Genomic DNA, 18,450 nt, shown 5'->3' with positions numbered 1-18,450 from the left:
ATTTCATAGCTACTGAATTCACAGAACATCCATACTCTTCCTAGCAGGGTGGCATTGGCACATTAAAAAGCACAGCAGCAATGAAGTAAAGGTGACACACTTATACTCTCCTGCTGTTCTCTCCTCCAGCTTTTCCTCCCCACGTAAGTGCAGCTCAGGGAATCTGCATACAGATTTGGCACCATTTGTCAGCACCCAAACAAGTTGTAAAATAAGCCATGCAACCTAATTTTAGTCCTGGCTGGCAAAGCCAACATTGATGCTATCCTAATGCCTGTAATTTGGCTCAGAGAAAAACGCTCTGGAGGCAGAATTGTTTAATTACTTCAAAGGCTGTTGGCCAACGAAGGCTCCGCAGGCTTCCAGCTGGCAAAGGCCTGAGGGACACTCTCCATAACGAGAGGCAGGTTGCCTCGCGATGAAGCCACATCAGATTCTGAATCTGACCTAGTCTTGTCTTATTCGTGTCCAGGGGATGGCAAACAGCTGTGCCCATAAGCATCAGAGGACTTTTACAACTTTGCTCTGCCTAACCACCGAAAACTACCAAATAACCCTCAACATTTGAGGAGAAATTTGATTCTTCTTTCCATTATTTGCAGCACTTCTCACAGAAACTATTGCTGGGAGTGGGGGCTGTGTGGGCTGAGGGCACCATGCTGTCATCACTAGCACTGAATCCTCAGTCAGCATACCACCACGTAACTTTTTGATCTTTCTCTGTTTTCTTATTTTAAATTTTATAACTACATTGTTATAAAAGCAATCATTTAATATTACAAATCTGAATATTTTTAAATAAATACATTTTAAATAATTGTGACAGTACTGGAAGCACTCCACTTACATCTTCAGTGTCGCTGTGTTTGTTCACGTTGAAAATATGCTGACCGCAGTGAAAATGAGACGGGAAATACTGTCAGCAGTTCCAGACACTGTTACCCGAGATGATCTTTTGTTCCTTTATACCGTTTTCTGGAAGCACTTTTGTTACACGCGTTCTTACTACGGTCAGGGGGACCAAGAGAAAACCCGGTGCAAGGAAAAGGTCCGGATGCCCGTCCCTCCTTCCCCGAGAGGAACCGAGAGTCCCCCCGCTGGGCCCAGGTACGCCGGGGCGCCGGCACTCCAGGGGGCTGCGGTGGGGGCCAGGGGTGACCCCCCCGCCCGCCGCGGTCGGCGTCTCGGTGCTCGGCTGCTCCGGAGCCGGGCAGCCGCGCTCCGCTCCCGCCCCGCCCGCCGGCCCGCCTCCCGCGCAGCACCCGCAGCCTCCCCTGCTCCGCGGAGACCAAGGAAGAGCGCAGCCCCCCCCGGGGCGCGCACGGCAGCTCCCGCTGCCCGGCCCGATGCCGAGGCCCCGCAGAGGCGGCGGCCGCCCCCCCGCGACGGCATCTCCGAGCGGCTCCTCCCCTCCCCCGCCCGCCCGCGGGGCAGCGGCGGACGAGACCATGACGGGGGGGGCACCCCTGTGGCCGTATCTTTCCCGGCGCCGAGGCGCAGTCGCGGCCCAGCCGGGAGACGCGCAGCCGGTTCCTCTGAGACACCGCGCGGGCCCGCAGGGGGAGCGCGGCCGCCGCCGGGCCGGGCCGCCCCGCGCCTCCCCCCGGTCGGCGGCGGGAGTTGGTGCGGGCCGGCGGCGGCGGCGGCGCTGAGGAGGCGGGGGGCGGCGGGGGCGCAGGTGAGCCCGCGGCGCCGCGCCCTCCCCCCCGCGCGCCGTGTCTGTTTCCGGCGCGCTCGCGTCCCCGCTCCGCCGCGGCCGGGGGAGGCGACGCAGGCGGGCGCCGCGCAGGTAACGGGCTGGGAGCGCGGGCCGCGCCGCGCCGCGGCCGGGCCCGCCGGGAGGGTGGGGCGGGGGCAGAGGGGAAGGGCGGCTGCTCGAGCAGCCGCCCTTCCTCTCTGCCCCCGCCCCACCCTCCCGGCGGGCCCGGCCGCGGCCCGTTCCCCCCGCCCGGGGCTGTTCGCTCCGGAACCGGCCGGCGGCAGCGCAGGGGGACGGCGCCCCAGCCCTCCCGTCCCGCCCCGGTGCTGAGGCCGGGTGTCCCCCGCCCAGCGGGGGGGTGCGGGCGTCCCGGGGGGGGGGCGAGTCCCCGCGGAGGCGGTGAGAGCGGAGCCCGCCGGGGCCGGGCGGCCCGTGGCTGCCTGAATTCATTGCAGGCGGCTGCTGAGCCCCCCCTGCCTGTGTTCTGGCGGTTCCGAGTCATCCGTCAAGAAGAGCCCTGCTCGCGTGTGGTCGCAAGACCCGCTTCTGGCAGAGGGGCGCTCCGTGGGGCCGGGCCGGTGACCCGAGGTCGGTGCCGCAGGAGTCTGCTCTCGGGTGAGAGTCCTGCCTCCCCAGCTGCGGCCAGAGGCTTCGCACCGCAGAGGCGCAACTGCCGAGATGACGGATAACACATGCTGTCAATTTGCTGTTTAAAAAAGATCGTTAAAAGCAAGCCCCAGCCTTCTAAGCTTGGTTTTGGCGGTTCTTAGGTACTGTAAATAAAACCTGATTCTTTTCTTTCTCGCATCTTGAAGAATGGGAGGTGCGTAAAAATAAAAGGGAACCCTTAACAGCCACACAGGGAAAGCGGTGAAACAGATTGAGGGTGGTGTTCTCAATTTACAGTCAACAGAAGTAATCGTTACTGTAATTTTCTGTAAGCTTGAACTTTACTTGCAGCAAAAGAGTCCAGAATTCTTCAGAATCAAGTGACCTTAAGTTGCTGTTTCTGTGATTTATTACATTGTATAAATTATTTTGTACTCCACATATGCAAAGTATTGTGACTTAAAGAATAGAAGTGATCGACCACAGCTACAAATTGTTGGAAGCTTTTAATTTTTTTTTTTATTTAGTCATGTGCTAGTTTATAAGTATAATCGCTCCGTACTTTATCATGGTATCACTATGGTGTATGCAGTTGGCACCTCACAAATAATAAAAAGTGCTGTTTGTAAAATTCTAGAGATGCTTAGGAAAAGACACAGTGTATGTTACGATGTATCTTGAAGGCTACCTCAGCTTTTATTGGATATGAGTTCAAAGATAAGCTTTGTGTATATTTTATTTTGATTTGGACACCTGTATTAACTTCTCGTTTTCTTTCAGGTACCTCGTTAAAACCTTGCAGAGGCAATGGAGGCAGTGATGCAAACTCTGTTGTAATTAAAACATAAAAAAATATTCTTAGCTCTACAATACTCTTGCAGTATCATTCAATGCCTAACATTTCAGAAGATGAAAAGGAGAATGGTTCTGGAAATAATGGAAACACTGAAAACAAACCTGGGAAAGAATCCCCAGAAGCTCCTCTTCATGATCCCGTGAAGCCATACTGCATGTCAGATGCCTCCACTGTATCCTTGGTGTCCAGGTCTGATGGGCATTATCCATGGGGCTGTCCTGTGACTCATACACGAGAGAAATTTTATACCATCTGCTCAGACTATGCTTTTTTAAACAGAGTAACATCTATTTGTAAAAGCCCAAGTGCTTCAGTTAGTGCCTGCCTGTCAGGCAGTGCTGCCTTAAATGTTGGAAATAACACACCTAGCTTACTCAGCATTCAAACTGGTGCTTCAGAGATAATCTACAGCGAAGACGCTAACTTGGAAAGCTTGGCTGGTGATCTTGGAAAGCTTCCGCTGGCATGGGAAATCGACAAATCAGAGTTCAATGGCGTGACCGCAAATCTGAAGAACAAAGCGGGTGAGGTGGTGAAGATTTGATGTTGTGATAGAAAAAGGTTTCATGTTTACAACTTTGTTTGTGGAGGGGGCTGGTCACCACATGTATCTCTTGAGGAAATGCTATGGAAGAGCTTAGCCTGTATGTCATTTCAAACAACCTGCTCACCGGGAAATGAGAGAGTGAGATAGAAGGAGTGGAAGTCAAGTGTGGCTGCCTGGGGAAGTGACTAGAACAAGGCTGGCTTCTGCTTAACTGTGTGGGGGGTTTTGGGGTATTGTTTGGGGTGGCTTCTGGTTTGGATTTGGTTTGGTTTTCTTCCTTGGGTTTTTGGGGTGTTTTTTTCTTTCCTTTTAGTGGGACAGTGCATTGTGCAGTGATTACTTTTACTTGTTAAGTACAGGTTTGTCACTTGCAGAAATGTTTCGTGGTACTTCAGAGATGTATTTTGAAATTAAAGATGTGGTTTATTTATGACAAGAAGTCAACAAAATCATTACCTAGTTACCTAGGAAAGCAGTTGGTTTCTGTAGCAGAATTGTATTTATTTTGATTTGCTATATGTATGCAGTGTTAGGGAGCCCATTTCTTCAAAACTGTCTTCTTTGCTGCCTCTTATGTTCCTTCTCTGAGTAGTCACAGATTACAACTGTGAATCAAGCACTTGCACACACACTTGGCTTTCTTTGTCCTATAATCTCTCTGTTTATCTAGAGTGGGCTATAGATTTTTTTCTTAATGGCTTGGCTAGCTAGTCAAATTGCTGTTGTCTCTACCTTCGTATGAAACTGGGTTAGCAACGCTTAAAAACGTGCTTGGCAAGTTGTATTTTCATGTGTGCATGTAGTGTCCTTAAATAAGAAACAAATGATAATATCCTACAGGATGGTAATTTTTGCTGAAATGTATGTGGTATATTTCACTGGGATGTGATGGCTTCAAAATGGGACAGAAAGATTCCTGCTCTAGCACATGGCCCAACTCTTTGCTTTCCACTGTTTCAGTGGCTTACAAAAAGGCAAAGATCTTGAGGGTATATTATTCTTACTGGATTTGCATGTAAGACTTCATCAGAAAGTGTAGCTGGTTACAGAGCTTAACTGTGGAAAAACAAGTGTTTCATTATATTTTCCTGTGCATTTAATGTTAGGAGATGGGAAGTCCCTGTTGGTCCGAGAGTCTTACTTCTAGGAAGGTTGATTTAACACATTAGAATAATCAGATCGACTGCTCTTCTTAAACAGTTGGGCAGGTCATCATTAATTCTATTCTGAAAAACATGTTGTTTATTGAACTAATAGCTTTACAAACCTGTTGACAATCTTGATTATGTATTTGAACTTTTTCTATGAATTAAGATTTGGTCTCAGTTTGCACTTACTAGTACAACCAGTGTGTCTAAGGCATATGCTATTACTAAAAATATTTAAGAAGAAATATATGAAAGGTAAACTAGGCATGCATTTGTTTCTGAAATCTGTTTTGCAGGCAACATGAAGAAACAAGTGACAAAGAAAAAATCTGTAGACAAAAAAAGCAAACAATACAGGGAGTGTCCTCAGCGTTCTGCTCTTGAAGATGTGAAGGAGAGGAAAGTGTTGGACCTCCGAAGATGGTACTATTTATGAATTGTATTTAAGATTATCCTCATACATTTTGTCAGTAAACACTATTGCTGATTATCTGATTTCACAATAATTAATAATGTCTTCATACTTCTCTTAGTAGAAATGGGGATAGGTTAAGCATACATACACTAAAATCTCATACTTTCTACAAGAAGAATGAGAGCCTTCTTCCCATTTTTTGAAATTCTAGAAAGATTCTTCTTTCCAAACATGTTTTTTCTTTCAATAAGGAAAAAAAAAACCTTCTGTGGGGATTTATTGCTAAAGAAAATGCAAGTTCGTTAGGATGGTCAGGCAAAAAGTGACCTTAAACATAGTACTGGTATGTCTTACTCATGATTTTTCTTTTCACTGGGCAATACTTGATCAGAATCTGTCAGTTCTATACAAAATTCACATAGTTTAATGAATCTGTCTGGTTTTTACTGTATCTCTGTGACATCAGAAACTTAGCCTAGGGAATCTATGACCCAGAATGACATTCATTAGTAAATTGGTAGACATACAAGTTTACTACAGGTTCAGGTGTTAGAAGAGACTGGATCAAACTTCAATTATATTAGTACAGAATAATCTTTTTTCCTGCAGGATCATTTATACAGAATTCCCATGGGGCTTATTTGAATGAAGTAGGGTAGTAGTATCTGACAAACTTAAAAGAAATTGGTTAATGTATTTGCTCCAGTTTTTTAAAGAATGCACTTTTTGTGGTTTTGTTTTGTTTTGTTTTTTTAATACAAGCAACATAAAAACATTTAATGTAACATGGCACTTCAGTGGCGTGGCACACAGAAAAGTAGTTCAGGTTGCTCCTATAACTCAATGAAAAATGCTTACTAATGTGTTTGGGGTTTTTTGTTTTAGGTACTGTGTTAGCCGACCTCAATACAAGACTTCCTGTGGAATTTCATCCTTAGTGTCTTGCTGGAATTTCCTTTATAGTACACTGGGAGCTGGAAGGTATGCTTTGCTTCTGGAGAGTCTAAAATATGTTGCTTATTACTTTATTAAACAATACTTTTATTTCTTTTTTCTTTGTGGGGTTTTTGTTTTGTTTTTGTTTTTGTTTTTTTTTAGTTTACCACCTATTACTCAAGAAGAAGCTTTGCATATACTGGGCTTCCAGCCCCCGTTTGAGGAGATTAGGTTTGGTCCCTTCACTGGAAATACAACTTTAATGAGGTATGTTTGGTTCCTTTGATGTAACTGAATTGTTAATGTATGCAAAAATAACATAAAACTAAGAGATAGAACCTTTAAAAATACAGTACTTGTTCATTTAATTAAAAAAAAATGTGTCTGACACAAGTTAGTCCTCTTAAGTTTTAGAATAATGAAGCGTACTTGGATACTCTGACAGTGCCGAAAGAAACTTTCCAAAGAGTTTTTTGCAGTAGCCATTTTATAAAGTGAGATGTTGCTACACAGATCAGGTGAACATGAAATTTGATTTTTTTGGTTCAATTTGTTTAATGGTTGTATAATACTGTAATGAATCTCATCTTCTGGTTAGAAAATTTTTTCTTTACCCTCATTTTCCTGTTTTGAAAATGCATGTTAAATGCTTGTAATGGCCCTGAAACAGCCTGAGAAGGCAATTGATATACTAGTAACTTTATGTAAAAAATAACTGTAAGAATTGAAAATGAGATAGTGCTGCACCTTTGTTGCAGTGGAGCTGTTCAGGAAGAGGAGGGGGGAAAAAAAAAAGATGGGTCTGGAGCCACAAAACACTTGAACTTTCAAATTCTGTTTCACTTCTGCTCTGCACTTTCCTGATCTTGATAAATTGGGTCTAAAATATTTGTCTTTTTTTTTTTATTATTAAGCTCATAAGGAATTTTAGAATTAAACAGGGCTAGGAGCACATTGTACTTGAGTATTGAACATCTTGACAGGACTTTTGTATGTTACCCTCCCATGAAATTAGAAAATTTTGCAGTGTTCTTGCCTGTTTCCTGAGTTGCATTTGATCTAGTTAGTGTTTTTTGAAGGCAACTTATATGGTTTGGCGCAGAATGTGGGTGCTGAATTTGAAAATGTGGCAGCAGTCTGTTCTTTAATGATAGATCATTGACGAGTGTCATGAAAACTTCTGTGCCTTGGGAGACTCAGATCCAAATTCTGTATTTCTTCAGGAGTATGTCAGGGTCTAGCAACCCTCATAGACAAGCTGATAAAATGTTCTGTCTCTTTATGTCAACAGTCTATACAGACAAAAGTTAAACCTGTAATTCTTCCTTTTCCCTTACGTGTGCCCTATGCACTGCAGAAAAGTTGCCCTTACTAGGTTTTATTTCTGTTTGGTCAAATCATTTTTAAGTACTCAGCAGACTGGAAAACAGGAGAGCTGAGAGCTGACCCCACCGTGGAACATAGCTTTATGATTGAGGTATTGTCTTCAGAGATGTGAATTTGAATCTTCAAATATGGAAAAGTGAATATCTGACACAAAAATTTTCTTTTCATACCTGTCCTCACTTACTGTTGCTGTGAGGAGTTGCAGTACGGTACTCCTGTAACGCTTGGGCACTGTGAAGCTTACGTGGCAGAAGCCCAACATGATACGCAGAAAGTCTCACTAGAAGGGTCCTGCCTTCTGGTGACTTAGAAGATTCCCTTCGTGTAGTTTACAAATCATGGTTGAAGCTTGGCACTTCAGAATTTGTCTTTCTAAAGGCTGAGTAAGTGAAAGTTAGAGGTGACTGGACTGAACACAATAGGACCAACATTTCACATCCAAACCTTTGGTTATTACGGTTCTATGTCAGGTCTGAAAAAGCAAAATGAAGGAAAAGGCATTGAGTATTTATTTATCTCTCTAGGATATGTTATGATTTGTTTGTATTAGGGTACCATGGTCATCTACAATCTATATACTAGTGTGGTAAGTGCTTAGAAGCACTTTTTTCTAAACTGTCAAGCAGAGGAAAAGTGGAAGGAAAGAAAATTGCTTTTAATAACTCCTGAGTTACTACAATCTTTAAGCTTATTGTTTCAGATGGTTTAGGCAAATAAATGATCACTTCCATATCAAGGGATGCTCATATGTTCTGTATAAACCTCATGGGAAGAACAAGACAGCTGGAGAAACTGGTACGTAGCTAATCCTAAAGCATTTATCTTATAGTATGTAAACTGAAAAATCCTGCAAGGTGTAGCATTTGACAGGACAAGTTCTGTAAGTAGTATGTCCAGTTTGAGATGAGCTATTGAATAGCTCCAAGTTGCCTGATTTTTCTGGATTTACTTTTTCTCTTACTTTGCTAAAACTTTAATTTGTACTTGTATTTTGATAAAATATATTCTGTGCTATGTATTCTGCTATCATAGAACTGGAATTTTAGGGTATCCAGGAGGACTTCCAGTTCTCTGTTGGTGTCCTGGAAGGTGTGTTTGCTGCAGTACACTGGGAGAGCAACGCATTTTAAAAATTTGTTTTATTTCAGTGTTTTAGAAATATGTGCTGTATAAAAATTCAGGACGTACAGCACGAAAGTTTAATGTCTTTAATACAGGTTTTATACTTTTAAAAAATGCAGTTTTAAAGTTAGGGAACTAATCCATTCTGCCTGGCTTTGGCTAATATCCGTCTCTAAAAGTTAAGTGATTATTCTCAATTAGCTGATGAAGCTGCATTTTTATGTCTTCTTTTAAGTGTGCTACCTAAAGAAATATACTTTCATACACAGTTTGTTAGCCTTTGGTAGGTTCTTTAAAAGAATAAAATCATGATGAAAAGTTTTAGGGGAGATTACTAAAATGGAAATAATTTTTCCATTCTTGGTATCCCATTTGGAAATTCTGTCATGTTTCAGTGCCTTTTCTAGTCTTTGTCTGAAACTGAGCACTGCAGTCACATTACAAAATATTGTATGCCCAGATGTGGAATGTGTTTCTGAGGAGATTAGGAAGCTCCAGGAAGCTCACAATACCAAAATGTTTGAAAGTTTTCTGGGGTTTCAGTAGTATTGTTGATGATCTGACTTGGCCAGGGCAGTGGGACTGCGTTGTGTTGCAGCGTGTATTTCCTAGGTTAAGAAATACGTTTGGTTCTTTTTTTTTTTTTTCAGAATGAGTCATTTTTTAATGTGACTTTGTTCTAAATACAATGCATACTTTTTATTGCATTTTCCTAGTACAGACTGTGTGACAGATGTTATTTATTTATTTGTACTAGGCAGGAAATTAAATACTAAGTTTGAAATCAAAACTGTATTTTGTGCATGCCTGTCAGGTCATGTCCTCTAATGTAAAAGGCAGTGTAACTATTTTATGTTATCAGATAGGTCTTTTTTGCTGAATATGTTACACAGGATCCAAAGCACTCTGGACTGAAACCTCATCTTTCTTTGTAGCTGCAGGGGCCCTTGCAAAGCTAACACGTGGACTGAAAGATGAATCAATGGCCTACATCTACCATTGCCAAAACCATTATTTTTGCCCAATCGGATTTGAAGCAACCCCAGTAAAAGCTAGTAAAGCCTATAGGTAAGGTATTGTGTTCATGCTTATTTTGGTGGAGGAAGCGTATGGAAAATTTACTTCAAGTTGATACAATTTTTCTCTCTAAATAACATTTCAGCATATCTTGTGAAAGCGTTTATGTCTGAACTAGCAAAACACTACTGTGTAATTTGAAAGGACTGCTTAAAATTAAACAGAACTAAGCAGACTATATTGAGAACTTAATCAGAAAACTATGAATGGTACTAAATTGTTTAAAGACATTTTGGCCAGATATAGAGAGGGTAGTTATTTACTTGAAGGACAAGTGATAGTAACTAGTCTGAAAAATAAAACCATATGGACTGAAAAAAGCCAGGTGTTTTTAAAGAAAACCAATAAAAAGCCAGCTAATTATGGGAAGAGTCTATTCCCAGACAACTTGGCGGGAAACAAGAAGTAAGGGTCTCTGTGGGTGTTGGGACTTTTCTTTATAAACTAGAAGCAAAAAGCTTACTGTGATATTAATCCATTATGAAGCGGACCTGATAAAATCTGCACTTACAGAAACCAGTGTTTGTGTATGGTGAGAATAGGGTATATGTAAGTATTGCAGGATGGTGGTCAGGAACTTTTTTTGCAGTGTAGACTAACAATGATGATAAAGTGCAACTACTGGAGTGCAAGGCTTGGAAAAGTAGAGATATCTGAATAATTTGTTACCAGGAATTGTCGGAGGGCAGGGGGAGAGAAGCTGGAAGAGATCTCTGGACTATCACAGTATGTTTGGCTTTTTTAAACAATGCTTGGAATGCTGGAGCACTTCATAAAGACCAGGAGAAATTTAATATGCCAGTTGTTTTAGAATAAAATTACAATTAGCCAAATAATTTCAGATTTGTCAGGGTGACATTATTCAGGATGAAATAATGGAAGAGCTGATGTAGGTTACAATTAAACATAGGTTTTGAAAGAGGATAATAGCATTGATACTCATACTGAATTTAGAGAAAGTCTCTCAATAAAAACAAAACTTTGTTTGAAATATTTCATAATCTTGAGGCAATTTACCTTAGCTTTTTTAAGGCTGTATGATATGCTGAGAGTAGTTTGTTTTACCTCATTCACAGAATAATATTAAATTGTTTTTCCTCTCTCAAAGTAGTTACAAATACAATTGGATGTTTCTGTTGGACTTTCTCAAGGTTCAACTGTTGGTCAGTATTTATTAGTATTACCATTGAGCATAAGAAAACAATCCCTGACAAAATTAGCAGATATAAATAGTGGGGAATGCTAAACTGTTAAAAGGGTAGGTCACTGGTGTAAGGTGAGCCTCAGACTCGCACTTGGCTTAGCAAGCAGTCTGCCTTTGGCTACATTGAATATGTAGAGTCACATCAGTGAATGAAGAACGCCAAGAGTTCAAAATGGTAATTGTTTGGAGGCAATAAAGCACAATCATCTGAATCTGATCTGTTTCCAGTGTGAATCTGACCATAGGGTTAATGAAAGCTTTTGGTATATGAACACAAGAATACAGAAGGGTTTTTTTTTTATTAAGATTGCATACACTGACATGCCATGTGAGTGAGAGAGTGTGAAAAATATGCCCCAAATATAAGTCCAACACATGGGTCTGCTTAAGTCTACCAAAAGGTTAATGGCTTGCTTACTTGATCAGTTACTAAGAATCTGGAGTGGAAGAGCAAAGTAAAAAAAAATTGTTTAGTATATCAAAAATGGAGTTTGAGAAATAATATGGTCCAGTGGAAACTTAACATGCCTTAAATCTACTTTGAATTTATATTGTTTAGTAATAAGCAAGAACCACAATTTCAATACTTTATCTGTAGTCAAAATGAATTCTCAGTCGCTAGTGATGTTATTTTTAAGGCAATATTAGATTTTCTTCATAACAACTGATCTCTTTTAACAATGTAACATGAAGTAATGAGTTCAAGGAGCTTTTATAGCCTTATTTTAGGCTGATATTCAGACCAGAAAGCTCATCCTAGTCTCTTCATATCCTCTAACACCTTACTGGAAAATATTATGTTTAGGTTCCAGAAGCACTATCAATAGATTCTGCAGCAGTTCTTGTTTGCCCGTTTCTGCATTCTGGTAATAAGGGAGAGCTTTTCTTTAAAAACAAGCTAAGAAACACTTAAATTCCAAAAGAAATAGGTAGATGGTTTGCTAGGCTGATCTTAGGAGGCAGTTTTTAGGTTATCCACAGACTTCCTGTATGATCTTAGGTTGCTGGATTTGGACTCGGGAGACCTGGGTTCAGTTCCCAGTTCAACCACAGACTTCCAGTGTGACTTTAGGTAAGTCAATGAATCTATCCTGTGTCTTGATTTCCCATCTGTACAATGATGGCATACATTTTTATTTTACAGGGAATTTTTTATAAGTAAACAAATTACTGCAAGCAGTAAGGCCATATGCCGTCTAATATGCCCTCTGCAGAAAAATCTCGGGTTTTATCACAGTTGAAACTGAAGTAGTTTTTAATGGAATAATTATACACAGGAAGTCACAGAACATTGATCTGTATCTCAGCAGTCTGCTCTGATGTCTGTCACAAATTTTCCCTGATGAGGTTATTGCAGGCTTTGAGTTTCTTGAAGTTGCTCACAAATTTGAACTAGTATTGGGTGAGGGGTTTTGGTTTTTAATATGTGGTATTGGATGCTTAGGAGCTGAAATTACCAGTTGTTACCCTACCACTGTTTGTAACAACTCTCAACTGGGGTGTAGTTTAAAAATAGCAGAAGGGGCTCTTTTGTGACTCTCTTAGGCACCACAGATAGTGAGGAAGATATTTGTTCCACATTCATGTGGCTTTCCACAATTCTTATTTCCATTGTTACGTATATATTTATCTTTGGATTTTATACTAGACTGCCTTTTATCCAAGTAACACTATTTTTTATGAAGTTCTGCCTTTTTTCCTAAATAATGAGCACTAGCTTCTATCTTGGTTCCAGGCCTTGTGAAACAAAGTTTCCCTGTAGGCAACTGCAAACACTGTAGCACAGCAGCTGGTTTTTAGTGTGGTTGAGGAAACAATTTTAAATGTTGGAACATCCTAAAAAGAACAATAGAATGTTAATCTCTCTTTTTCTTTTTAGTATGCACAATAAATCTTACTAGGATTGTATCTTCTGTTGAACAGAGGTCGTGTCTTACAGCAGGAAGTAGAATATTGGATCTTAATTGGAGAGCCGAGCAGAAAACATCCAACGATACACTGTAAAAGGTACGTTACTTGTAAGAATGTAAGACAATATGTTTTCTTTCAAAACAATTTGTATTTCTCTACTAAGGGTGACCAAGTGAATTTTTAGTTCTTTTAAACGAACATACTATAGTTCTAACAGAAACAGGTGCTTTAGTGAGAAACTTCATGTTTTGACCTCAAGGCTGGCTCTGCAGTTTTATATCATGTGGCAGGGCACTTGTGGACTGCTGAAACCAAAGCCTGTTCCTCTTGTTTGAGTGTGACACAGCTCACATTAGTCAGGAAGAAAGCACACCTCAGCTGTCTGCGAACATGCCAGTTGTCGTTTACAGGCTGTAGAAACCTTGGAGGAGTTTATGCTGCAGTTGAGAAGGTACACAGGCTGTGTCTGGGGCGTGCACAGGATATTATGCTGCTACCAAGATAAAACTCAGGTGCAGGTACAGCCTGTACTCTGTTGTGTTACTAGCTTATCTATGTGTTAAAACAATACATTTGTGATAAGTCTGGCTCATACAAAGTTGGTGTCTAAACTAGACATACAGACTAGGAGGGCGAGAAGGTGCTATGTAGAAATTTTGTCGATTAGTTATATTTGTCTTGATAAATTAACAGAACAGCTTTCTCAGCTTTACTTAACACACTAGTTCATATTGTTTAATATTAACTTCTGAAATGAGGGAACAGTGCAGAAGAGCAGTATTTCTCAAGAAACCAATTCAATGGCCAAAACATAAATTTTTAGCAAATAGCTTCCCTACCACCCTCCAGGTTAATTATGGAGTGATTTTTTTTCTTGATACCTTAGGAAAAGAGCTGTGGAAAAAAAACCCCACACAACTTCTGCTTTGTTTCCTCTTAATTCTCTATTTTGAAAAATTGTTTGAAAGTACTTATCCGACAGTTTCATAGCCAGTCAGATCTAACCCAGTACCTAAAACCCAGATATCTTTTTTTTGTTTTGTCAGTGATGTGGCTATGTCAATAACTGTCTATAGCTGGTTAGTTTCAACTAATGAAATTAAGTGCAGCAAAATAAAAATCACGTTATGCATGTGGTTGCTGTGCTGAGAAACGTACTATGCATCCCACTGACAGAATTTTGTCCTGTGGTATGTAAGCTACAAATGGCACAGGAAAAGGTTTCTGAATACAGAATACAAACCTTTGTAATATTATTTTTGATTGTGGAGACATTTTTCTTCATGCTACAGTCCCAGTGAGAGCTAGCAGAAAGTTCTGTGCTTAAGATAGGAGAGCAAAGGTTGGGATGGAAATGTAGGGTGGTTTTAGAGAGAAGCAGACAATTAGACATTGACAGAAATGAAAAGACTGTGTAGGCTTAAAGAGGTCTGGAATATGGGGATATTTTCTTCAGTTGGGCTAGAAGAGCTATGAAACTGAAGAGCCGAGTGAATGGGGAATGATTAAATTGATAGTTTATTACAGATGGGATTTAAATAAAATGGAGGAGTGAGTTATGTTGAGAGCTGTCTGGTAAAAGCAGATTTAGTGGGCAAAAAACCAAACGAGTTTGAACAAAATAATATAAAAGGGTAAGAGGAGATTAAATAAAGTAAAAGCTAATGTTTCTCTTTGTCTAACTGCACTTTGCTTCTTGGTTTCACAAACTGATGAATTGGTTTGGGGGTAAGCAATGCAATTAATGACTCATGGTGCTTTTACTCATTTTGGAAAGTGTTTCCAAAGAGCAGGAGTAATCACTGTGAATGCTTTGATTAAATGTGATGCTTTTATATCTAGCTTGATGTCTCTAACACTGAGGCTTTTATATCTTTATACATTTGTTTATCTTTAAGTCACTGGTAAGAGTATTTAAAGCTGCAGATCTCTATTTGCGTGTGTATGTACATGAGTATTGGTGCGGAGGTTTCATAAATGTAGCTGAGTAGTGATAATCTTATTCTGTAGGTGGGCAGATATTGTCACTGACCTAAACACCCAAAATCCAGAATATCTAGATATTCGACACCTAGAGAGAGGATTGCAGCATCGAAAAACAAAGAAGGTAAGGTAAACTTACTACGATGGGAGGAGATTCAAGGTAGATTTTTTGCGAACTTATTCATACTTCAGCAGCGTAAGATAACTTCACTAAAAGAAATTTGTTATGTGAAGTGTTGCTGAAGACAAAGTCAAAGGTGTGTACTTACACACCAGAGTCATTGATATTTACTTGCAGGACAAGATACAGTAGCCTGGCATATGCTAGGATGAACCAGGCTGTTTGCATATACAAGATATTTCGTTGCAGTATTTAACCTTGTTGGCTAAAATGTAACTGCAGCAAGTATAAAAATACTTTACAGATGAATTACAGATAGATCCTTTTGGTGCATGAACTTCTAGCTGCATGTAAGCAGGAAAGAAGTTACAGTCAAGTAGGATCACACATAAAAGAATGCATGTGTGTCTCTTGTGTGGACTTACTGTCAATACATATAGCTTGCTTTCCTATAGATAGGGCTATATCTCATGGGTGGGGGATGTATTTTTGATTTTCAGGTGGAATGTCTTTGAGAAATAAATAATAGGCTGAAGAGGTGATTTCAAATGTGGAGACCCTATGGAAGACCATGTCAGCAAGATAAGAAGGGACCAGAACAGATAATTTGTGTGAAAGTAGTTGGAGAATGAAAAAGACTAGCAGAAGATGTTATACTAGCCCCTGAATGGTAAAAAGGAGAGCTTAAAAAGATGAGAAAGAAGGCAGTAAATGAGTCTAGGAAACAATCAGAATTGATTGAACCGACTTGTTTGTTTGGCGATAGGTTTTATGGGTTTTTTTGTTTGTGTGTTGTTGCTTTTTTTTCTTTGTTTTTTTTTAAAGAATTCTGTTACCCAAGATGTTAATTTCAAATACCTATGTATGCTAGAAATATGCCTGTGGGCATTTAACAAAGAACCTTTTTCCTTCAATCAGGTTGGAGGAAATCTTCATTGCATCATTGCCTTTCAGAGACTTAACTGGCAAAGATTTGGTCCTTGGAATTTTCCATTTGGAAATGTTAGACAGGATAAACAATCCCAAACACAAGGACAAGGAATTTCCAAATCTGAGAGTGAAGACAATATCTCTAAGAAACAACATGGACGACTGGGTCGATCTTTCAGTGCTGGCTTTCATCAAGAATCTACGTGGAAGAAATCTAATCTTCGTGAGAGGAGGAACAGTGGGTATCAGAGTTATAATGATTATGATGGAAATGATTAAAATTAACTTTAGATAATAGAGTTGATATATTAAAGTTAGTTTTAATCAATACATATTAGGGATCTATTAGTACTAGAATACATATGAATAGAAATTATGGTATAAGATACAGCTTCATAATTATTAAATAAATCTGATGATATGGTTGCAATGGATGCGATCTGATGTATAAACTGACAGATAAGCACAGATTATTGTACTTTTGCAATCAAAAGTAAATATGACAGCAAAATCAATCATTTCTTTTGAAATAATTGTACTGTGTTCTGATCTGTGAAAACAAAAGAGCAGATTGAAATTAGTCAATGTAATAAACGGACTTCACTGAAAACACTTAGTATTCAAAAGCATGAAAATTTATGATATAACTTTATAAAAAAGGTGTAAGGATAAAAGTGAAAATTGCCTTCCTTTTTAAACACTCCATTTTATTAAGGCTACCCATATCCAGTGGAACGGGAAAAAAAAAAATCACATAGGTCAGAAGACCTTGTCAGATTTACAAAGTGAATGTACATTCTCCATTTAGTTCCCAGTAGACTTCTGTCAGACAGATAATCATATTTTATCAAGCAGGTCTCAGTTACTTTTCCCTTAGCTGGATGCCTGCGTTAGACTGAGAGGAATTGCCTGTGGCAGGGAGTGTTCAAGGACAGACCTTCTTTATTACTTTTGCTCTGTGGGTACAGCAGCTGAATTCTTATCCTCGAACCTAAAAGCACGGACTCACTTAACACAAGCTTGTGAAATTCACTGTTAAAAAAGTTGCATTTCCCATTAGCCAAATGAGCTAGCTGAACACTGCGTTCTGCTGGCAGTGCTTTTTCTTGTTCAGTCTTAAAACCTCCCTCATTTTTCTGCTGCTCTTTTCATTTTTTATGAAGGGGATGCAAGTGCCGAAAACTGCTGGCAGCCCTGATGATAGATACTATATACCTCTCAGCCAGCAAACAATTCAAGCTTTTTCAGGTGTTCCATGTGCAGTCTCTTTATCTTTTTTTCCCCACACCTAATTTTAAATGTATCCAGTTGTTTGCCCAAACATGTCTCAACAATTGTAACTTTCTGTGTACAAATGTTCATACCTGCTTAAGGATTTTTTTGACATAAAAAGATTTGTCATGGAATGCAGGGGTTTTGTAGGTTGCTGCTTTTGTTAACCAAAAATGGGAGACTTTTAGACTTTTGTTCATTCAATAAAATTTGTTTTCTATTTTGTTGTTTGCTTTTCATTTGCCTTGGGAATGGTGACCCTATGTTTAGTGAAGGTTTTCAGGAAAGTAGGTAAGCAAAGGATCAGAATTGCAAGCCCTGCTTAGCAAAGTAATCCTGGAGATAGGATCTCTTTGCTCACAAGCCTGTCCAGCCACTGTGACTTAACTTCTGATACTTAATTTCCCGAAGTCTGCAGGCTGATGACTGAACGAAACTCATAGATTTTGAAAATTTATTGTCCAGATGAACTGTTTCCGGAGTTTTATTTTTGCAAGCTGAATTGGGGCTGAGGATTCAAATATCTTTAGAATGCTTGAGCTGTGTTCTTTAGGGTACTTCAGACTTCGATGAGTTATATAAACGTCTCTAAGTTTTGCATGATTTTGCTGCTCTGAGGAACAGCGAGCCTCCTCTCTGACAGTTGTTGCTCTGAGGAACGGGGAGCCTCCTCTCTGACAGTAGCCTGCTTCTACTTTTAAGTAGGTGCATTGTGATGGACTTTTGTTACCTTATTTTGCTATTGGGTTGGAGACTGTCACGCTTCATCAATAAAGTACGTAGTGTATTTGATTCTTCCAGCATCAGCAGAAGGAAGATGCGCGTCCTTGGGGACCTGCTGCTGGAAGCTTTCCGGAGGGATTGCCGGTGGGAGGTGTGTGCAGTCAGGGGCACCGGGGATGCGGTGGAGGGAGCACAGGCTCCGGGCTCTTTGGTACTTCGCTCTCCTCCGGGCAGGCGCGGACGCCGCGGGCTGCTGCCGGCCTCCTTGCTGGAGCCCGCCCGCCTCAGGCGGCAGCGCGCCGCTGCCGTCCCTGCGCCTGGGCTTCCTTCCCCGCGGGTGGCTGCAGCCGCGGGGGCCCAGCGGAAAGGGCGGAGGCGGCCGCACGCCCACAGCAGCCAGAACCACAGGGGACGATGCAGCTGCCCCGGCGGCCGCCATGGCGCCAGGCCCCGCCCCGCCAGCTGCCCTTCCCGGCGGGCAGCGGGCGGCGCATGCGCGCGCTGCGCGGGG

The 18,450-nt window shown here is 41.0% G+C and overlaps 1 protein-coding gene across 4 annotated transcripts; it reads left to right on the top strand.

The window, feature by feature from the left end:
- Positions 1-1,571: 1,571 nt before the first annotated feature.
- Positions 1,572-17,436, top strand: BIVM (basic, immunoglobulin-like variable motif containing). Of its 4 annotated transcripts, none has more exons than XM_074910718.1 (11): positions 1,572-1,678; positions 3,089-3,688; positions 5,156-5,282; positions 6,160-6,255; positions 6,373-6,477; positions 8,297-8,391; positions 9,654-9,786; positions 12,000-12,071; positions 12,923-13,006; positions 14,921-15,017; positions 15,933-17,436. In XM_074910718.1, the coding sequence occupies exons 2-11, from the start codon at positions 3,199-3,201 to the stop codon at positions 16,221-16,223; spliced, it is 1,590 nt and encodes a 529-aa protein (XP_074766819.1). In that variant the 5' UTR covers positions 1,572-1,678; positions 3,089-3,198; the 3' UTR covers positions 16,224-17,436. The 4 variants fall into 4 exon arrangements, with proteins under 4 accessions (XP_074766819.1, XP_074766812.1, XP_074766837.1 ...); XM_074910711.1 differs by lacking the exon at positions 1,572-1,678 and adding an exon at positions 1,680-1,789; XM_074910726.1 differs by lacking the exon at positions 1,572-1,678 and adding an exon at positions 2,446-2,469.
- The last annotated feature ends 1,014 nt before the right edge of the window (positions 17,437-18,450 follow it).

The sequence above is a fragment of the Athene noctua genome, chromosome 1 (genome assembly GCF_965140245.1).
Source record: "Athene noctua chromosome 1, bAthNoc1.hap1.1, whole genome shotgun sequence".
NCBI classification, from domain to species: domain Eukaryota; kingdom Metazoa; phylum Chordata; class Aves; order Strigiformes; family Strigidae; genus Athene; species Athene noctua.
The sequence above is the reverse complement of the archived record's forward strand: the minus strand, read 5'-3'. Positions and strand labels throughout refer to the sequence as shown.

Bases quoted from the DNA above. Each gene is read 5' to 3' on its own strand.
- BIVM (XM_074910718.1), top strand. From the start codon at position 3,199: ATGCCTAACATTTCAGAAGATGAAAAGGAGAATGGTTCTGGAAATAAT. The intron at 3,689-5,155 runs GTGAGGTGGTGA...TCTGTTTTGCAG, and splicing joins AAATCTGAAGAACAAAGCGG to GCAACATGAAGAAACAAGTG. The intron at 15,018-15,932 runs GTAAGGTAAACT...TCCTTCAATCAG, and splicing joins AGCATCGAAAAACAAAGAAG to GTTGGAGGAAATCTTCATTG.